The sequence below is a fragment of the Phaenicophaeus curvirostris genome, chromosome 21, assembly GCF_032191515.1.
Source record: "Phaenicophaeus curvirostris isolate KB17595 chromosome 21, BPBGC_Pcur_1.0, whole genome shotgun sequence".
In the NCBI taxonomy this organism is placed as follows: domain Eukaryota; kingdom Metazoa; phylum Chordata; class Aves; order Cuculiformes; family Cuculidae; genus Phaenicophaeus; species Phaenicophaeus curvirostris.
The window spans coordinates 766,093-788,170 of record NC_091412.1 but is presented as its reverse complement, the minus strand read 5'-3'; the positions used below and the strand labels follow the sequence as shown (position 1 = coordinate 788,170).

At 52.1% G+C, this 22,078-nt stretch overlaps 1 protein-coding gene across 1 annotated transcript in view; it reads right to left on the bottom strand.

Moving 5' to 3' along the window:
* Window positions 1–3,614: 3,614 nt before the first annotated feature.
* RNF43 (ring finger protein 43) overlaps window positions 3,615–22,078 on the bottom strand; it is a 55,567-nt gene continuing 37,103 nt past the window's right edge. The window contains exons 3-9 of the mRNA XM_069873946.1: window positions 15,451–15,525; window positions 13,794–13,925; window positions 13,378–13,479; window positions 12,591–12,746; window positions 11,195–11,297; window positions 9,239–10,756; window positions 3,615–3,893 (exon numbers count right to left, since the gene is read on the bottom strand). Of these exons, the coding sequence (XP_069730047.1) occupies window positions 3,850–3,893; window positions 9,239–10,756; window positions 11,195–11,297; window positions 12,591–12,746; window positions 13,378–13,479; window positions 13,794–13,925; window positions 15,451–15,525 (2,130 nt within the window). The 3' untranslated portion in view covers window positions 3,615–3,849. The remainder of the gene's footprint in view (window positions 3,894–9,238; window positions 10,757–11,194; window positions 11,298–12,590; window positions 12,747–13,377; window positions 13,480–13,793; window positions 13,926–15,450; window positions 15,526–22,078) is intronic.

The window sequence follows — 22,078 nt, the reverse complement described above, 5'->3', positions numbered from 1 at the left end:
AGGGCGAGGGGTGTGGGGTTGGGGACTGGAATTTGGGCACCAGGGTCTGGATGTGAGATCTGAGGTGGGAGCCAGGGTCTGGATCTAGGGTCAGAGGTGGGAGCCAGGGACCGGATCTGGGACCTGAGGTGGGAGCCAGGGTCTGGCTCTGGGACCTGAGGTGGGAGCCAGGGTCCGGATCTAGGGTCAGAGGTGGGAGCTAGGGACCGGATCTGGGACCTGAGGTGGGAGCCAGGGTCTGGCTCTGGGATCTGAGGTGGGAGCTGGGGTCTGGATCTGGGGTCAGAGGCTGGGGCAGGGATCCCAGTGTCTGGGGGCAGCTACTGGTGGCTGGGATGTGGGGACCAGGATCTCTGTCTGGGTGTCTGGGGGCAGGTGGCACCAGGGTCTGTGGAGTAGGGCCTGGGATCTGGGTCTAGGTGCTGGCATTTGGGTGCAGGAGCTGGGATCTGAGGGCTGGGATCTTGGGGTGGGGACTGGGGTTTGGGGACTGGGGGCTGGGGTTCAGGTGCAGTGGCCGGGATTGACGGCTGGGGGTCTGAGGGCTGAGGTCAGGGGTGGTGAGTTGGAATGAGAGTGGGGGACGGGGGGCTGGGGCGTGGGGGAGCAGCATCTGTGGGCTAGGATCAAAGGATCAAGGCCCCCAGGTCTGGGGGTGAGTGCTGAGGTCTGAGGTGGGAAGCCAGGATCTGGGTCCAAGCAATTCATTTCACACATGCTGGGCAGAGGCACTTTTGGTCTCATGATGTGAAAGGCTTGGTGCAAAGAACCAGGCGAGCAGACTACGTACATGGATAAATATATTAGTAAATAAATATATTTCTGAGCACATCAGCATTATTCACACATCCTCGTTTCCATCGGACATAAATACACAGTTTTGCATATATATAAAATGTATTCTTCCTTTTTTTTTTGGATCATAATTTATTCCCAAGCCCCAGGAACCAGGACAGACTCAGCGAAAAAAACAACAACAACAAAAAACAACCAAAAAAGAAAACAAACAAACAAACAAAAACCCCCTATATTCACATTTCCAAAGGATCTGAACATTATAAAAGGGAGAGTGGAGGCTCTGCGCAGGAAGGGAGGAGATCCCGGCCCTCAGTACCCAGGTCTTGGGAAGTCGGTGGTCCCTGGGGAAGGGCTGAGTCTTTGGGGTTGGACAGAGGGTGTTAGGGATGCTCTGGTTTCCATCAGTTTTCAGCTGGGACTTTGGATGCAATGAAGGAAAATGAGCTCTGCTTCATTGCTGAAGAAGTTCAGTGTTGGAACCCAAGGGTGCTGAGCACTCCAAAGCATCGCCCAGAAGCAAGAGGTGCAGGAACTGAGAGGAGCTGTTCCTCATTTCCTCAGCTGTTGCTTCTTCCCTTCCAGGCAGCGAGGCTGGTGGTCCATCTACTGAAGAGGCGCTTAAAAACACCCTTCCTGGAGACTTCCTCCCTCTCGTCCCACCGGAGAACTCAGTGAGGCAGACCTGCACGCTCCCATCCAGCTCAGCCAGCCCCTGGGAGTGGGCCCAGCATCCAGGATGGCCGTTTTGTAGATGAAAAGGAACAGCAGCATAACATCGGGAAAGGAAAACACTTAAAGCAGGCATTGCCCTGCACAGCCTGGTAATACTGCAATGGGGAGTGGAAAGGGTGCGTTAGTGCTAACCGCCTTCTCCAAGAGGCTTGGGGCTTGCCACAGATTCTGAGCCCTCCTGGTTTTTAAGGATAAGGAGGGAAAGAGAAGAGGACTTTTAGACTGCAAACACAACACCCTTATTTCAAGGCAGTGAAATGCATCCTGGAGGCTCTCAGCCTTCTTGACTCCGTATAGGAGCAACTGGATTCCATGACTCTCCCTTCTGTAAAGCCATCCGAGCCCTTCAGGGTGGTCAGTGAGGATCAGGGAGCTGGTGGAGACAAGCCATGGACAAGCTGAGCAGGGGGAATCTAGATCCACTCCTTTTCTCCTCTGGTTTGAGACTGATTTCCCTGCAAGGAAGAAAACATGTCAGCTCACGTCTTCTGCTTGCTCTGTAGGACAAGCCTGGAAAGGGTAAAACAGAATTCTGCTGGGTTCTTTGATGCAAGAAATTCATCTCTTCTCTAGAGTGAATGGTCCTGCAGTACCTTGACCACAGGAGACAAAAACTGAGTGCTAGCAAGGGACTAATGGTTTGTTTAAGGCAGTGCTGTTGGCTGGCTTTGAAGACCATCACTTGAATGTCAGCGACTGATCAGCAGCTGGGACAAAGACACCTTTTTCAAAGATGAAGAGCAGCAAACCCTGTAAAAAGCTTTCCTTGCCAGTGAAAGAAGGCAGGGGCAGGATTGTCCTGGACTGGGACTGCATTAACAGTGGTTTCTCTTGAACTGGAGGAGAAGCTGCTGCTTCCAAGGAAGACACAGAAAGCTGACTGAGCACTGAGCAGCTGGGGACATCTGTTCTTGCACCAGGTTTCAAATTGTTGGGAGCTGCCTTCAGCTCCAGTGCTGGATCCTTACAAATGTATTAACTCTAGAAACACTGGGTGCTGTATACATGCACACTTTCATGGGAATCTGGCTCATGCTTTGGCCTGAAAGATCCTCTAGAGCAATGAACCCAACACTAGTTCCCTGCTATATGAAAACTGTGGGGTTCCTTAGGTTTAGAATTTGCAGGTTCTACTTCACTTGAATGTCCCCAGTTAAGGAGATGTAGGATAAGAACTAGTGACGTTCCAGAAAAAAAAAAGGGGGGGAGGCAATAAAACCAGTAATAAAGCAAGAGCAATTTCCCAAGTTTTCTGTCTCTATCATCAAAATATTAGAAAAAGCAGAAGGGTATTTTGAAAAATCCCTTCTCAGGATCATTTCAGATGGCTCAGAAATCCAAAGATAAGTCTGGAAGATGGATGGGACTCTGCTCTGCATTTATTATGGATGCTTTCGATGTGAATTTTTGCTGTCTTGGGGCAATGACAGAGGAAGGAGAGGATCAGGAGCCATGAGAATGCAAGAATTTCCCATTACTCCTGGGATGAAGACATGGCAGGTTTGAAATATGCTGAGAAAATGAGTTGCTCTTAGCAGGGCCGACTGTCACACCTACCATGAGGGTAAGTGGAGGAGTTTGAGGATGAGTGAGAGACTTGTTGCCAATGCCAGGTGAGAGCGTGGGTTCTTTGCAATGGAGAGAGTCGGATCTAGCTGCTTCGCAGAAATGCCAACATTGTCCCATGTCTTCACCTCTCCTGCTGCTGCTGAAACGCAGCAAATGGCCATGATGGTGTCAGCCGAGGGATAATGAAGTGATCATAAGTGTCACGGGATTCCAGTGAAGTCAGAAACAGCGCCTTGCAGGGCAGAGCTGTGAGTGCTGAGATCGAGAACAGCTTGTTCCTGCATCTGAACTGAGAGTGGAAAAGTGAAATTAAGAAGCCTGGCTTTTGACCTAAGTGAGGAAATGAAGTCAGGAGCTACCAGGCCACAGAAAGTAATTTCTGCAGCTTTTAGTCTCGAAGGCTTGTTTATTTTTGAAAGGTTTAGCAAAACCTTCTGTGGCATGAACATGCCAGAACAGCAGCTTGCACTCACTCCACAAGCTCTCCAGCTGGTGACTCCCAAAGACTGCTCCTAAGGAGAAGGAGACCTGGAGAACATGGCTCTGCGTGACCATTGCAACATGGGAACATGTGAGGAGACCACAGTGTCACGTTGCTTATTTGCAGGTTGCATTTCAGTGTGGCCCATGCAGGTCAGGGCTGGTTATCACACATTGCTTGTGCAGAGAACGAGACGGGAGCTCCTCTGCAGCCAGCATGATGAACATGTTTGTCCACTCCAGCTCTCCAGTAAGAAACAGGCCAGTGTTTTAAACTGAGTGTTCATGGACATCCTGGATCTCCTCTTCAGACCCTGCAGTCAAAGAAAAGGGAAAAAGAAAAATGTAACAGAATCACAGAATTACGTAAAGGTTTGTGTTGGAAGGGACCACAGGTTCCAACACACTGCCATCCTGTCAGCTCTTCAACAGGATGCAGAGCTCCTCCACATCCCTATAGAATCACAGAATCATGGACTGGTTCGGGTCAGAAGGGACCACAAAACCCATCCAGTCCCAACCCTCTCCCATGGGCAGGGACACCTCCCACTGGATCAGGGGCTCCAAGCCCCATCCTACCTGGCCTTGAACCCCTCCAGGGATGGGGCAGCCACCACTGCTCTGGGCAACCTGGGCCAGGGCCTCCCCACCCTCACAGCAAAACATTTCTTCCCAAGATCTCATCTCAATCTTCTTTCAGCTTAAAATCAGTTTTGTTGATTCTTCCACTTTTCCTGCCCTCTCATCCCTTTCCCCATCTCTAGTAAAGATCAAGGGTATGACAAAAAAGAGAATTGCTAAGAGGGTGAGCAGGAGAAGGAGGTGAGGGGGAGGATGCTGCCACGTGCTGCAGAAGGTGAGATTTCCCAGAGAGAGGAACAAAAAGATTTCATCAGCCTGTGCTGGGAGCATCTGCCTGTTGTGGGACCAGAGCCATGCATGCTGCGCTGGCTCAGGAAGCTGTAACTCACTGCCACTTGTCTGACTTATTTAAAATGATCCATTCAGTGTTCCTTGAGGAATGATTCTCCAGTGAAATGATGCCCAGGTACAGTCTCACAGGCAGCGATGCATCTTTATGCACCAGGAAACCCTGGTAGGGGAGCTCAAGGAAGCAGTATAAACCTCAAGATCATGCAAGGATCTTTGGGATCACCTTCTATGCCTTGGTGATGACTGCGGGCAGCATTATTCCCCGTGATGCCCATGCACAGCACTGCCAGCACAAGTGGAGTATCTCCAAGGGCTTCCCCAGACCAAGCTTCAGCCTCACCTTGCAGCTGGGTGAGGTAAGCACATGCCTGGAGGGTGCTGCATCCCACAGGAGCACTGCCAGCTTCTGGAAACCCTGGTTTAGGGACTTCCTGAGCCAGAGGGTGGATTTGCATCTCTGCATGTGATAGCTCTTGATCTAGGCTCTCGAACCCATTTTACTTCTGGCACCTACATCCTCTGGGCAATGAGTGCTGATTGTTACCTTATTGGATGCTTTAAAGTTGCTGGTTCCCATCTGATGCCACCACTTCTTTTGTTACAAGCACCACCAAGTCTCTCCTCCCTTGCTCTCCTAAATTCATATCTTCTCTTTCATATCCTCTTCTTTTCCCACGTGAAAATCTTTGTATTCTGTCTCTTTTCTAAGAAAACATTCACTGCTGTGAGTGTACTCAATACCTTTGCTGCATCCTTTTTTGAAAGGTGGAGACCAGTGGCAGATGGGAGCTGTGAAAGCACCTCAGACCCGTGCAACTGCACAACAGCACTTTCTGCTGCTCCTTGTTTGGTTCCCAGACAGCTCCTAATAATAATCTGATTTTTACTTAAAAGCGGTGTTGCTCATGTGTGGCATTTTCTGTTACTTCCATGGGATTTACTCCATCACTCTACTGCTGATGACTCAACAATGGGAGATCCTTCTGTACTGCTTTGTAAGCAGTTTTAAAGCTGACAGTCCTGAAGAATTTTGTCTTTTGCACACTTTGCAAGCTCTGCTCCTTTTCCAGGCTATTTATTTTTTATATATTTATTTTATTGCTGAAAGGTGCAGACAGTTGAAGAACTCCACTTTCTGCCTTCTCCGAGTAACTTCCTTCCAGTAAGGCTGGTCTGTACTTTGTCTTCTATTTTTTAGCCAGTTATTTACCTATGAAAGCACCTTTCCTTTTATCCTTTGAGAGCTTCCTTCCCCTAAAAGCTCTGCAAGGCGTTTTCTCTCTCTACAAACACTGTGTTGCCTCCTCCCCTGGTTTTCACACTCAGCCCTGTGCCTACAAGTCAGACCCTGGATTTGAATCTCTAACAATTTGCTTGGCAGGAAAGTCAGGCTCCTCATTCTATGGCTGCAGCTGATACTGCCCTCAGGTCTTCCTCCTGGCTCAGAGCAGGAGTAGCAGGTTGCAGCCTGTGGTTTGAGCCCCTGCAAGATGTCCAGGTGACGGAGCCAGAGCCCTGGCCATGTGCTACTGTTCATGCACTTCAGGAATGTCTACTGATGACTGGATTTGTGAGGGATGCTCTTCCCCACACCCTGAATTGAGATACGCTGGGGTGAGAATCTACTCAAGCCCTTCCACACTGATCACTAACAGCCCTTTCGACCTGCTCTACTCCCTGGACCTGCAGGCCTCTGGCAGCCTTCTGCCTTCTGATGAGGCTGAAAATGTTTGCATTAACATTATTATTAATTAACAGCCTGTCTCTTTTTCACCAGTTTTTTCACAGAAATCCTTCCTGGCTGCCTTGCCAGGGCTGCACACTTGGTTTTGCATCCAACTCTTTTTTCATTTCTCTGTCTAGCCATCCCTTTTTTTGGAAGAACAGCTTCTTGCTTCTAATTCCCCTCTGCTCTGCCCCTTGCCCAGCCCTTTTCTAGGGCTTTCAATGATCCCCATGCCCAAAAGCATCTTATTCTTTCAGCTCCTTCTTTTAGGAAGAAGATTCTGGTGTCTGCGTGAGCTCACCCACTGCAGCCTGTGCTGATGCCACGTGCTACAACCCCAACACCATCCTGCTCCTCACTAGGCACAGCTGGGGATTTTTGTGGTACTTCTTATTGGACTTCACACTCTCCTTAACACAGAGCGTCCCTCCCATGCCACCAGAAGAGACACGCTCTTCTCCTCTCTGTAATTTCCCCTGAGAATTACAGGCTCACACTGTTTGTTTTGTTTTAAACCAGGTTTCTGATGAGTTTATGTCAAAACTTTAATTTAAAGCCAGGCTTTCTAATCCATCCACTTATGCTCTTAGCCTTACAACACTGATTTAGAAGCACACGTGCATTTCTCCTTGGTCTCCTTGTCTATTTTCTGTGCCCTGCTTACACAAGACTGTCTATTGAAATTGTTCTTTGCTCTTTTCACTTGGTCTCTATTGATTTATGTCCAGTATCTTTCTAAGATAAAGAACCAATGTGATTATAACTCAGAGATTGTGTTATGTCAACCAACGTGTTTTCAGCCTCATGGCTTTTCTGCATAAGCCCTGCATGAGCTCCCACTCTCTTCAACTGCCCTTGGTTCCTAATAAAATCCTTCAAAGTCCTAATAGTCCTTTCTATGCATTTTCTCAATCTTACAATGAGATACTGACTCTCTGTTGGTCTGGAAAGCATCCACAGACGCTACTGCAGCCAAACAGGCAGACTCACACTGCTTTCAAACACATCAGTCATTCTGGCTCCTCAGAAAGGGAGAGGAGAGGGAATGAAGACAAAGCACACTGGCACTGGCTCTGGGTGGGTGTCAGAGAACTTTCCCCATTGCAATATCAGGAGGTGGGAACAAATCTGGGCTGCTGGGACCATCTACTGGGAGACAGAGACATTACAGCACATACCCTCCCAATACCCTGGGTGCTGCAGCACCCACCACCTTGTGTTGGGTGCACAAGCTCTGGGGACTCAGGGAGTCCTCAAAGTTTCTTTCTGAACTGGGATCTCAAAGCAACTCCTGAGCAGCCAGGAGGGCTCTCTGTCCATGCAGAGGTCCCTTGCTGTGATCCTGCAAGGGCTGTGTCCTGGCACTATCGCTGTCTACTGCCTCTGGCTCGGGGGACACCAGCACTCAGAGTTACTTGTGAACCAGAAACACATCCCTGCACTGTTGCGTCCTTCCCTCTTGCCACAGCAGAATCCCTCTGGGCTCTTTGAAGAACCTTCTGTATCACTTATCTCCAGGGTCAGGCACCTCTATTCCTGGGAAAAAAAAAATCTGTTCCTGGGATTCTGGGAGCCTGGAGCACTGCAGGCACCAGCATAGTGCACCCATCCAGCCTCTCCTCCTCGGCAGGTGTCCCACCACCGGCAGCCTGGGTGTGGGCTAGGGCTGGATAGACCAGCACGGGGAGGAAGTTATTATCTCCGTGGCACAGTGGGCACAGTGAATCACGAGTGTAAGGGCAGCATTGGAACAGAAATTAGGCAGCTAGCTCTGTATTTGGTACCTAAATCAAACTGATTTGCCCAAGGACCTGCAGTGAGTCAGCTGCAGGCGAGGGAGGGAGCACAGCTCTGCTCAGAGCCAGCGCCATCCCATGCCGATGTGCTGGGTGCTGTATCAGGAGGAGCCTGAGAGAGCAAGATCCACAAACTGAACACATGGAATCAAAGGGTTGGCAAAGCCCTCTGAGCTCATCCAGCCCAACCATCAGCCCAACCCAACCATGCCTGCTAAATCATGTCCCCAAGTACCACAGCCACACGGTTTTAGAACCCCTCCAGGGATGGAGACTCCTCCACCACCCTGGGCAGCCTCCGCCAGGGCTTCACCACTCTGGCAGTGAAGGAATTTTTTCCCAGTATCCAATCTAAACCTCCCCTGTTGCAACTCGAGGCCTAGCTTGGGTTCTTTCAAACAGCCTCATCTCAAACTCATTTGCTTCCTCTCCATGAGAGATGTACAGCAGGTAGACAAAGGGCCAAACTTTGTCATCTTCTCTCCAAACCACACTAAAATGCAACGCTCACACAACAGAGACAGGTAACAAATAAGGGACGTGTGAACCCCTAAACTCACCCAGTCTGTTCTCCTACTTCCACTTCCTTCCTTAATGTTTCCAGTTAGCTGGGGTTGGCTGAAACAACTGGAGCCAATAAGCCTTAATGATAACGACTCTGTCAGTAAGACCTCCAGAATGGAGGACAGGACACTGAGAAATGTGATCCCACCCCTTCCTTTGTGAGATATTCCAGCTGCTAGAGATGTTCAGTTCAAAACAGCCACCTGCTTTCTCATCGTATTATTTTAGGACTTCTTGTCCTAAATAATAACAATGAGACCCTGGCCCAGGTTGCCCAGAGCAGTGGTGGCTGCCCCATCCCTGGAGGGGTTCAAGGCCAGGTTGGATGGGGCTTGGAGACCCTGATCCAGTGGGAGGTGTCCCTGCTCATGACAGAGGTTGGAACTGGCTGGGCTTTGAGGTCCCTTCCAACCCAAACCATTCTGTGATTCTACGATTCTCAGACTGACGGGGTCAGTGCATTCATTAACAGACTTATTAATTGTTCAAGGCCATCATGTCTGGAGGGGTGAGCTCTGACACATTTCTGTTGTTGATGGTCCTGTAGGAAAGGGCAGTGAAGGCACTAGGCAATGAGAACCTTCAGCAAGCCACCCTCTTTCACCTGCTTGCTGCGAGAAGAGGCAAACACCAGACTTACCCTGCCTGCCCTGCTGCGATGGGCGGTGAGGGAGAAGACTCAGACTGTGTCTGGGAGTGCCTGTCCCTGAGAAATCAGCAGGAGCTGTGTGGTTTCCCTCTTGTCCTAACAATCCCTCCTCTTGCTTTTTCAGCTGTGAGCTGGATTGCGTCACTAAACACTTCCAGAGGGGCCGAGAGCCTGAATCACAGGGCAGGGGAGTGCTTGGGATCAGGGGTTGGACTTCAGGAGAGCAGCGGTAGCCAGCAGGGTGGCTGGGAGGAACGTGAGTGTCACAGGCCTTGGGCAAGGCTGAGTCCTCGGGCAGGAGAGCGGGGTGGGGATCCAGCGGACACTTTCTTTTCCTTCGGTGATGACGGCTCTGGAAGCTGTATCTCAGGGGCAGTGGGACAGCAGATGTGCCCGCTGCTTCTGATTGTCTGGTGCCATCAACACTCAAGTCCAACCTGTTTGAAGCAGCAGAGAGGGTGTGTGGGGGCTCCCAGCCTTGCTGAGGACAGGCTGCCCGCCCTGCCAGAGCTGCCTCCTGTAGCCCAGCTCTGCTTTCCAAAGGCTGCTGGCAGTGAGGGCTTTTCTGAGTTCTCTTTTGTGTCCGAGCACTGTGGAAGCCAACCTTGGCCCCAGAGTAGCGGGATTTGCGCTGCCCAGTCCGCCCAGGTGCACAGTCTGTGTCTCCCCTGTAATGATGGTGCTGGTGGTGGTGGTAGTGAATGTGGCTGAGCACCTGAGGCTTGGCCGGAGCAGCACCCCCAGGCACCACCAGGTCCAAGGACCTGGGTCGTGTCTCCCTCAGTGGCCGCGGCTGCTCCTGGCCATTGTCCATGGTGGGTCCCTCTGAGCTGCAGTACACAAAGGGGTCATAGTCACTGCTGAGGGAGCTGCGGAAGGTGGAGCAGCTGCCATGGATGCCCTGCAGGCTGACATCTGTGCAGTTCAGCATGGAGTCACTGGAGGAACCATGGCAAGGCCCCGAGCTGGAGTCGCTGCCTGGCCCATCTGCCAGGTACCCACTGTGCTCAGTGAGATAACTCTCTCCAGAGCCGCTGCTGTTGTGCTGGTGCCCGTGGCTGCCACCCCGGCGCTGGGCCGGTACGCGGTGCTGCTTCTGTGCCAGGGCTGCCGTGAGCCCCGGGCAGGGCGGCTGCGGCTGGAGAGAGCACGTCCTGTGGGGCGGCAGCATCTGCCCACACACTAAGGGGTTGGGACGCTGCTGGCCCAGCAAACCCCGGGCCAGGGGTGATGAGTGGCTGCAGGCAGGCAGGGAGGTGGCTGGCCTGTAGGGCACGTAGTGGATGGTGCCAAAATCCAGCTGGGAGAGCTCTGGAGAGTGGAAGAAAGGGTTGGCTTGGGCTGGCTCCGGTGGAAAGCTCCTGAGGTTCCTTGGAGAGTATGCGTGTGGGAGGTGGTAAAGGGCATGTCCTGGGTGCTGGCGGAAAAGGTGGAGCCGTCGTCCAGGCTCCATGTCCCGAGGGGCCAGCCTGGAGCCAGCGGCCGTGGCCTGGTCCACTGAGTCTCTGGCTGTGAAGAGAGAAGGGAGCATCCAGCATGCGTCCCACAGCCCAGCTGCAGTAGCCCCAGCGCCAGTGAGCTTCCACTGCACTCCCATGATGGTTCCACCCATGCCCTGAAACTCCTCACTATTGCATCTTGATGGTCCTGCACACTCAGAAGCCTCCCATGCCCTGACCCTCAGATCCCATCTCCCTTCCCCATGGATCCCAGGACTGGAAACCCCTCCTCTTGGTGCAGGTCCCAGCCCAAGCCCAGCACCTTGCTGTGTGCTGCAGAGGCTCACACACACAGGGACCCCTCTCTGCATATAACCATGTGCACAGGGACATATGCTCCTGCTGACACAACCACTGTGTGCATCATCCAAGGGCACATGAACCTCCTGGACAGAACCCCTGCACCCAACTCCATCCCTGGCCTGGAAATGCTGTGTCTGAGCCCTACCAAGAATATTGAACATGCAAAGCGGACACGTGTGGTGTTGCTGCAGCCAGGGGTCCACACACTCCCGGTGAAACTCATGGGAACACGAGATGATCCGTAGTTCCTAGAGAGAGGTGGAGAGAAGAGGACTGTGAGGAGGGACAACCACATCCCAAGACCTGAATGGAAGTGAACCTTGTAGGATGGAAAAATGCCTAGTGGTGAGCGATTGGCAGCTCAACTTTGCATGGAGGAGGCTGTGCAGCAGCCTGGCAGCTCTGGTTCCACTCTCTGTGTTCACTGCTGGGGTGTGAATGTCCAGAGAAGTGCTAGCCCTTGGGAATAGGGGGGTTTCAGCATAAGTGCTTTGGATAAGCAAGTCTCACTTTTGCCCCATTGTTTCAACAAGGATGCTTTATGGACATTTTACCCTACTGCAACAGCTGGAGAGCTTTCTTCAGAGTATGTGAATCTGCAAGTGACTCAAGTTAGTGAATCAACAAGGCTCAGTGCTGGGTTCTGCACTTGGGCCACAACAACCCCACGCAGTGCTCCAGGTTTGGGGAAGACCAGCTGGAAAGCTGCCCAGCAGAAAAGGACCTGGGGGTGCCGGTCGACAGCAGCTGAACATGAGCCAGCAGTGGCCCAAGTGTCCAAGGAGGCCAACAGCATCCTGGCTTGGATCAGAAACAGTGTGGTCAACAGGAGCAGGGCAGGGATCATCCACTGCACTCGCTGCTGGTGAGGCTCCACCTCAAATCCTGGGCTGAGTTTTGGGCCTCTCACTCTAAGAAGTACATTGAGGGGCTGAAGTGCAGAATGGAGCTGGGGAAGGGGCTGGAGTGCTGAGGTTCTGGGAGCGGCTGAGGGACCTGGGGCTGCTTAACCTAGAGACTAGGAGGGTGAGGGGAGACCTCATCGCTCTCTGCAGCTCCTGGAAAGGAGGTTGTGGTGAGGTAGGTGCTAGTGTTTTCTCCCAAGTAACAAGGGATAAGATGAGAGGAAATGGCCTCAAGCCATGCCAGGGGAGGTTTAGATTGGCTATTAGGAACAATTTCATCACTGACAGAGTGGTGAAGCCCTGGCAGAGGCTGCCCAGGGCAGTGATGGAGTCTCCATCCCTGGAGGGGTTAAAAAACTGTGTACATGTGGCATTTGGGGATATGGTCTAGTAGTCATGGTGGTGTTGGTCTGATGGTTGGTCTGGATGAGCTTAGGAGGCTTTGCCAACCTTATTGATTTTATGATTCTAATCTATGACTTCAGCAGGGGCTTTTCCTGCCAAGGGACATTCATCAATGCCACTCCAGAGCTGCTGGAGTGGAAAAGTCCCAAGGGTCTCCTGCCTCTGCTGGACTGCTCTGCTCTCACTGAACTGTGGCTGGGAAGCTCAGAGCCGTGGCGAAGAGCAGCCTACCTGTCCCTCGCTGAACTCCTCCAGGCAAATGGCACAGACTGGGGCTGAGCTGCAGCTGCTGGCCGAGTCCCAGCGCGATGCCTGCCGGCTCCTTGCCTGGTAAGTGCGTGTGGCCAGCTGCCCGATAGCCTGCAAGGTCTGCTGCTGCAGAGAGTCCTGCCAGGGAGAAAGGAGGCTTTAAGGAGAGGTTCAACCTTACCTTGCCAAACTTTCCTTTGCCCTTCTGTTTTCAGAATGGGGTTATCAGGAATTTGGGGGCTATACTCATTTCCAGAGGTGACTTTTTGTCCAACTTTACTGAGCCAGGCTAGGCTTTGTCACCAGCAGGAGACATCTAGCACTGGACATACAAAACCACTCAGTGGTGCCGAATCGGTGAGCCCCAAAGGCTCTGTAGGACAAATGGGTTATTCCAAACCCGGGAATAGCTCTGACTCTGGAAAGATCATTATTTAATTTGTTAGTTTCTATTCAAAATATGAAATCTTCTGCTCTCTACCAATACTGACAGTAGTTAAAATCAAGAGCTTGTGGGCCAGCTCTGCATCTTTGGGTGCTGAGCTAGGCTCTAGAAGGCACTGGGGCTGCAGTGCTGGTGGGTCAGCAAGGCTGCCACATGAGGGAAGCTGCCGGCCCATCTAAGCTCACTCTGCTCATCCCTGCTCCTGCCTCACGTGGCCACATCTCCAGTTCACCCAGAGGCACAATTCCCCTCTGAAACTGTTCTTATTCCTGCCCTTCATACATTCCCGTCTGCTCAGACCCATCTGCTCCATGAGATTCCTACCTGAGTCCTATTCAGGTGGCACTTTGTGCGGACAAAAAATATCAAAATGATGATGACCACAGTGCTGACCACCGTGAGAAGGATCCACACGTCATAGTCTGGCTGTTGGATAAAAAGGGAAGAAATTATTCTTGCGTGGCAGGGATGGGAATTAGAGACCAGGTAGGAGAATCCCATTCTCTGCTTGACCATCAGCTTTGAATCCATGATCCTCGGCCAAGCTCTATCTTGCTCTTTAAAGATAAAAGAAAAAGGCTTCAGTCTTTTCTGTACATTCCAGCAGGAATGGAATTTCTCTCTCTTGCAGCTTCTCAGCTCCCTAGAGACCATAGTTAAAGGTTAAAGATGAGATAGTCAAGCCCAGAGCAGCTTAGGAGGGAGGATAGAAGAGGCAGTGGGATTGGTGGGTCTCTCACCCAAGCTGGTGGCTCCTTGACCTCTATCTTCACATGGGCCTCTCTGTTCTTGTTGACGACGCCCATGAGAAGCTCAGCATCATGGCCCCTGATCAGAACCACAGGCTGACTCAGACCTCTGGGTTTTCGCAGCTGTAAAGAAACAAACACACTGAGAGATGGTCCAGAGCTGCTTGAAACAAGGACTATCCTGGCCCCAAGGCAAGTCTGGTTTCTTCCAGTGCTTCTTGCACGCACTTCAGAGACTGACAGCTCCCCCAAAGGTCTATGAGGAAACCACATGGAAGCTTCTCCTCTTTTACCAACTCTTCAGCCTGACTTTCTTCATTTCCCCTGATGGTGACTTCTCATGTACAACTGGACACTGCTCAGTGTCTCTTGTGCTCCTCTCTCAAGTCCCTGTGCAAAAGTTCTTGGTCCCACCTCTTCCACGCAGTAACTGCCTTTGCTATGAAAGTGCTTCCTCTTCCCTTCCTGCGAGATCCAACAGTATTCCCCCTCGTCCCTCTGCCATCTGCAGGACAGGCTCTCTGTTTCTGATCACACTGGCAGTTTTCCACCCCTATTCAGGCAGCCCAGTATGGGCTGGTTCAGCCAGTGCCCCAGTCTGCCCTCTCCTCCTGCCCTCCTGACCTTAGCCAGGGTGGAAAGCAGATCCCTTGATGACTTCCCATGCCCTTAATGAGCAGCCTCAGCATCACCTCATGGGCCTGCACTCACTGCTGCATTTCTCTGGCATTAGAAATTCAGTGCATGACAGAACCATGAGGGATGGATCCAGCGAGCAGGAGTCAGCCCAGAGTCTGAAGAAGCTCAGGCACCAGCTCCTCTACCTGTCCTCTCATCTAATCACAGAATCATGGAATGGCTTGGGTTGGAAGGGACCTCAAAGCCCATCCAGTCCCACCCCTGCCATAGGCAGGGACACCTCCCACTGGATCAGGGGCTCCAAGCCCCATCCAACCTGGCCTTGAACCCCTCCAGGGATGGGGCAGCCACCACTGCTCTGGGCAACCTGGGCCAGGGCCTCCCCACCCTCACAGCAAAACATTTCTCCCTAAGACTTCATCTCAATCTCCCCTCTTGCAGCTTAGCTTTTCATTATTTCTTGATTATTTCAATGGGAAACCCACTCCTTTCCAGAGATGACAGCAGTGTTGGTAGAAAGGACCTCTGCAGGTCTCTAAACCAAGGATGAAATTGCAGCAGGAGCATCACCACCAGCATAGCAGGGTGGCCGTGACTTTGGCTTGTAAAAGCGGAGAAATCTTCTTTCTCCTCAGGCACACCAGGGCTGTCCGTACTAGACAGGATTGGGAAATCTGTGACCCAAGAGGAAGCATCCAGCTCCTGGCAGAAAAGCTCAGCTGACCAGACAGTGTCCTTTAAGAGCAGCAAAGTGCTGTTTGGGAGCTGCTGCCCTGCTCATGCTGTGCAGAAATCAGGATGTGCCACAGACGGCGCAGAAGAGCAGAGCACGGTCTGTGTGCATGGATGAGCTGAGAGCTAATGTTCAAGGCCAGCCCACAGGATCTCCAGCCCCAGAATACTCCTGGGACCCCCAACGATGTGTTGGTGGCTGGTGGGTCCTGACCTGGGCATGTTTTGAGATAGGACAGAGTCACTTGTTTAGCTGATAATAACAATGGGTTTGTACCTGATCAGCAGCACTTTCATCATCGGTGATGTCAAAAAGGATCGCGCGAGCTCCACGCTCCCCTGCCAGCTTTGCCTGTCAAAAGGAACAGAAGCTTCAGTAGCCCTTTTGTCTTGTACATCTGTATGGACATCTACTATTTGGACAGGTACTTACCTCCTTGGCTCTTAACTGGGTAAGAAGCAGCTGCTGCTTGGATTGAGAAACCAGTTTACCCCTTGCTTTCAGTACTCGTGTCCAAGAGCTGCAGCACCTGCTTTTGCTAGAGCTCTGCTGTTGATCCATGGTTTCTCCTTAAAGTTGTGGAGGCAAGTGAGCTGGTGGGCTTGCAGCCACAGCGACTCATAAACCTCAACACCAGATTCCCCAGCTGGCTGTGCCAGGGGCCCCTTTGCTCCAGAGCTGGATGTGCAGGAGATGGATCCGCAGCCCCGTTAGCCTGGCTGACTGCTACACAGGCATCCTGTCCTGGGACACCAGAAGCCTCTGCAGGTCCCTGTGTCTCCCCATGACTGCACCAGCTTCGAGCTGTCTATGGGCCTGACTCCCACACACATTGATCTCCCTGCTCCCTGTCCCCACATTTATCACAGAGAAGCTCAGGCGATGCCCGGGCTGCAGATCTGGTTTGGGATTAGGAGGGAGATGGCTTTTCACAGCCCACCGTTTGCTGCCATCCGAGGAGGACAGCTTGGACACCCACCCAAACGCGTTTGCGTGCCGTACTCGTTAGAGGTCAAAGCGCACTGCCTGGAGGACCTCACAGGGTCACCCAAGTCCTCCCACCAAAGCCCTTGGAGCCCTCCAGGCAGGCAGAGGCAGCCTCCTGTGAAAGGGAGACGGGAACGTGAACAAAGTGCAGGGCTGGGCCGCTGTTACTCATGCGGAGCCCTTTGATCTGCGCGTCCCGAGCGCCTGTGCAAACAGGAGCTGCCGGAGCTGCGGCAGCAGTTTACCCACTGCATTGCCAAACCCCAGCTCAGGGGCCAGAGGTCAGTGCCGCCGCTTCCCAGCTGCAATATCAAACGCAGAGCGCCAGCAGAGCCAAGGGAAGGGGGATTCCCAGCGTAGCAAGCAGTGGCGGAGCAGGTTCAGCTCCATCCTGTGCTCACAGGTGCTGGTCACCTGCACGCACCTCGCTGAGGAGACACTGGGTACCAGGGGGCTGTGCCTGGGTCTGGGAACGGAGATCAGCATGGGAATGCAGGTGCAGATGATTGGGAAGACCAGGGAGGCAGGAATCATAGGATTTTACACTCTTGGGTTCAGTGTATCAGACAGGGAAGCTGGAAAAGTGGGATCAGGGGCTCAGGCAGAGATCAGAGGCTGTGGTCCTGCCTGGGATCTAAGGAACCTCGACGTTTGCCAGCACCAAAGAAGAAATATGACTTTCAGGTAGTGAATTGCATCCATTGCAGCCAGCTAGGGTTTGCTGAGCAGAGAACAGCTCTACAAAGATTTTCTTCTGACAAAGACACAGAAGATGTGAAATGAACAACTGAGACTGAACAAGTGACTTCCTGGCTTCCACTGCAAAAGACACAGCTTCTGTCCAAGCAATTCCCAGCCTGCGTGCTGCAATCGTTTCTGAGTGCTTCCTGTCTCTGCATCCGATATCTTCAGCCACGTGGCACAGCCGACCTCCCTCTTAGGGGACTGAAACCTTTAGGTGCAAATATGGATTTACAGGATGATTTAGAAGGATTCAGCACTCTGTCAGCCAGACTCACAATCAATGGTTCCCTCAGGCAAAATATACACCAACAATTCATAAATGATGCATCAGAAAGAAAAACAGAATCATGGAATGGTTTGGGTCAGAAGGGACCACAAAACCCATCCAGTCCCAACCCCCTCCCATGGGCAGGGACACCTCCCACTGGATCAGGGGCTCCAAGCCCCATCCAACCTGGCCTTCAACACCTCCAAGGATGGGGCAGCCACCACTGCTCTGGGCAAGCTGGGCCACGGCCTCCCCAACCTCACAGGAAAACATTTCTTCCCAAGTTCTCATCTCAATCTCCCCTCTTGCAGCTCAAAACTGTTCCCCCTAGTCCTCTCCCTGCCCTTCCTGATCCAGAGCCCCTCCCCAGCTTTCCTGGAGCCCCTTTCCACACTGGAAGCTGCTCTAAGGTCTCCCCACAGCCTTGTCTTCTCCAGGCTGAACAACCCTGACTCTCTCAGTCTGTCCTCATACAGGAGGTTCTCCAGCCCTCGCATCATCTCCATGGCCCTTCTCTGGACTCACTCCATGTCCTCCCTGTGCTGAGGGCTCCAGAGCTGGACACAGGACTCTGGGTGGGGTCTCACAGAGTGGAGCAGAGGGGCAGAATCCCTTCCCATCCTGCTGGTCCCTCTGCTTTGGATGCAGCTCGGGACATGGTTGGTTTCTGGGCTGTGAGCTCAAGTTGCCGGTTCATGTTGAGCTTCTCACGCCCCAGCACCCACGTCCTTCTCCTTGAGGCTGCTCCCAGTCCATTCTCCCCTCAGTCTCCCCTCCAGGCAATTGTGCCTGGAATTGCCCCGACTTGATTCCAGAGATATTTTCCAAGCCTTCCTCTCCCCTTGCAGACCAAACACCTTCCCTATTTGTTTCAGTTCTGAATGCTGAAGCAGTGCTAGAATCTAAGAGAGGAGAAGCAGACAAGTGTATCAGGTGGCTGGTGGAGTTATCCTCGTGCCGGGCTGGACAGGGCTGTCTGTGTGCATTGCTTGGCTGGCTGACAGCTAAAGCAGAGGTTCTGATAACACTGTGCACATGGGTATTTTTATCATCATTGATACAGTGCTGCAATTCATTGTGCAAAGCTCTACTGCAAAAAACACATGCCAGGTAAACAAAGTTCCTGCTCCAGTGATCATCACACATCCCTGCTCTTGAGAAGCGTTGTCCAGGGGTTCTGAAGAAGGTTTCAGTATGAAGTTGGAAGGAAGGAGCTTGGCAGAGGCTTCAGGAGGGTGGGGATGCATCCAGACAGCAATTGCAGGGGGATGGCAGGGACCAGAGATGTGGCCAGCTTAAGGTGCATCTGCCTGTATTTCAGGGCTAAACCAGTCCTGTTTGGAGGAAGCAGAGCTGTGAACTTCCCTGGGTGAGATCCTGGAGTAGATCTGCCTGCAGGCAGAATGGCAACTGATGCACATTTGACTGGATCTCGAAACCCAGTGTTGGATTCAGCTCTGGTAACAAAGCAGTGATGGCTAAAAGCCAGTGAAGTGTCACTATCAAGACATGAGCGTGGCAGTGAACTGAGGGGCTTGTCTGCTTTGGAGGGATTGATGGTCCTGGTGAAGGGATCAAAGCCAGTGTGGATGACCACAGCGCAGCAACACACCATGTCCTCTCCTCCCTGAATAACTAGAAAATCAGCTTTTAAACCGTTTAGGTTCTTAAATGGAAGGTGACTCTTTGATGGCTCCTCCATCCTGTTCGAGATCCTCCACAGCAGCTGCATTGACCCAACCAGCCACTGCTGCCCCTACCTCAGCATCCCCCCTGGCAGACACAGCAGCCTGGGACCACCTGAACACAATGGTCATGTCCGGATGGGCACAGATGAGTTGGGGTGCCCAGCTGTGCTCCCTAAGGTACATGCAGAGCCCCTGCTCTCATGTCTGTCACAAGCTGTGCTGGAAGTCATAGAATCACTAGCTTGGAAAAGACCTTTGCGATCATCAAGCCCAACTGTACCTGTCCAGTACTAATATCCCTAAGCACTTCATCTGCCCATCTTTTAAACTCCTCTAGGGATAGGTACTCCATCACCTCCCTGGGCAGCTTCTGCCAGTGCCCGAGAACCCTTTTGGTGAAGAAATGTTTCCTAATGTCCATTCTGAACCTGCCCTGGTGCAACGTGAGGTCATTCCCTCTTGTCCTATCACCTGTCACTTGGGCGAAGAGATCAACATCTACCTCACCACAACCTCCTTTCAGGCAGATGTAGACAGTGATGAGGTCTTCCCTCAGCCTCCTCTTCTCCAGGCTAAACAACCCCAGCCCCCTCAGCCACTCCTCATAAGACTTGTTCTCCAGACCCTTCACCAGCAATGTTCCCCTTCTCTGAATGTGATCCAGGTCCTCAATGCCTTTCTTTTAACGAGAGGCCCAAAACTGAATCCAGGATTCCAGATGTGGCCTCACTAGTGCTGAATACAGGGGCAGAATCCCTTCCCTGGTCCAAGCTGTTTCTGATAAAGACCGGGCTGCTCTTGGCCTTCTTGGCCACCTGGGCCACTGCTGGATCATATAATCGTAGAATCATAGAATCACCAGGTTGGAAGAGACCCACCAGATCATCGAGTCCAACCATTCCCATCAATCACTAAACCATGTCCCTCAGCACCTCATCCACTCATCTCTTAAACCCCTCCAGGGAAGGTGACTCAACCCCCTCCCTGGGCAGCCTCTGCCAGTGCCCAATGACCCTTGCCGTGAAAAAGTTTTTCCTAATGTCCAGCCTGAACCTCCCCCGGTGGAGCTTGAGGCCATTCCCTCTCGTCCTGTCCCCTGTCCCTTGGGAGAAGAGCCCAGCACCCTCCTCTCCACAACCTCCTTTCAGGGAGCTGGAGAGAGCAATGAGGTCTCCCCTCAGCCTCCTCTTCTCCAGGCTAAACACCCCCAGCTCTCTCAGCCGCTCCTCATAAGGCCTGTTCTCCAGCCCCGTCACCAGCTTCGTTACTCTTCTCTGGACTCGCTCCAGAGCCTCAACACCCTTCTTGTGGTGAGGGGCCCAGAACTGAACACAGGATTCGAGGAGCGGTCTCACCAGTGCTGAGTCCAGAGGGAGAAGAACCTCCCTGGACCTGCTGGCCACGCCGTTTCTGATCCAAGCCAAGATGCCATTGGCCTTCTTGGCCACCTGGGCCCCTGCTGGCTCATGTTCAGTCGCTGTCAACCAACACCCCCAGGTCCCTCTCCTCCAGGCAGTTTCCAGCCAGACTTCTCCTAGTCTGGAGCTGCTCAGGGTTGTTGTGCCCTAAGTGCAGGACCCAGCATTTGGCCTTGTCAAACCTCATGTTCATCCATGCTGACCCATTAATCCTCATGTTAAGCCATCATGTTCAGCTGCTGTCAAGCCCCAGGTCCTCCTCCACCAGGCAACTTTGCAACCACTCTTCCCCAAGCCTAGAGCCTTGATGGGGTTGTTGTGTCCCAAGTGTTGTGTCCCAAGCTCTTGGGTTCCCTCGTTATCCCACCATCCTTGTGCATCACTAACACCCACAGATGGGACCAGACCTTTTTCCCAGATGTGCGGTGACTGATAAGAGGTTGATAACTCCAGCACACTGTCTTGTGCTAACAGCTGGCATCATCCCCAGAGCAGTAGCAAACCAAATGAGGCTTCCACTGTGGTCCAGAGAGGGACCAGGTTGCTGCCTGGCTGCCAGTGCAGCTGCGGGGAAGCAGCCCTGGGGCAGCAAATCCATCACAGCATCACAGCCTTCCCTTTCCTTCCTTTCCATCCCTTTCACAGCTTCTGCATTAAAAAAAAAATGCTGTGCAGGAACAGTTGCTTGGTACAAGTTTGCCTGACTTCTTCAGCTGAGCTGCAGGGAGGATGGAAAAGGTCCCTGTCCCATCCCCAGCAGAAAGCAGACAGCAGGGGTGGCATCACCCCAATGCAACACAGATAAAGCCAAGAAAAGCTAAACAAGGGTGTTTTCACATTCATACTGTGCTTGTGGGAAACAACACAACATTTAGTACGGAAACAACAAAAGGACACAGTGAACCACTGAGAAAAAGCTAATGTTAGGCTTATCCACACAACCTTATCAGAGACACAAAGATTTTAAGGCTTAAAATGACCCTCATTCCTACCTAACTTCCTTATTACCAGAGAATTGTACCAGTGATCTCAGCTTTTGGCACAGTAAATGCTGTTTCACTAAGGTACCTCTGTCACAGAAGACCTGATCTGAAGACCTCTGGGATCTCCTACCCCTTTGGGTGGGTGGTGGCCTGTGCTATTACAGTCCCCACAAATTCCTCTGGGTTGCATTTATCTTAACTGCCCATCCAGTAAAGAGTTCATAGAATCATGGAATGGTTTGGGTCAAAAGGAACCTCATTTCCAACCCATTTCCAACCCCCTGCCATGGGCAGGAACATCTCCCAGTGGATCAAGGTGCTCAAAGCCCCATCCAACCTGGCTTTCAACACCTCCAGGGATGAGGCAGCCACGACAGTATTATTTTATATATTACAATATTATATTTAAAGACAGGACCACAGAAAGTGTTTGCCATGTCCATGTTTTCCCCACAGGACAGAGGACATAGAGAAACACAAATTGCAGCAAGAGGCAACAGGAGGTTATAAAACAGGAGGGGCACAACATTTCTAGGCAATAAAGGGGATGGGGTACTGAGGTAAGGTCTGAGCATCCCAGAGCAGTCAGATTAGGGAAAACTCCACACCTTTTACAAAACCAGATGATCAAAAAAGTAAGGAGGGATGGGTATTGGGTGGTACAGCATCTCTCCCAAAGGACCCCTTCAGCCAAGGACCCTGTTCTATCCTTGTCCTTTTCTCCACCTTTCAGCAGCTTTTTCCTACCCTGCTGCCTCCCCCTGCTCTCTGTTCCCTGCGCCAGTGCTTTCGCTTCCCAGGTTGGTGCCATGGAGG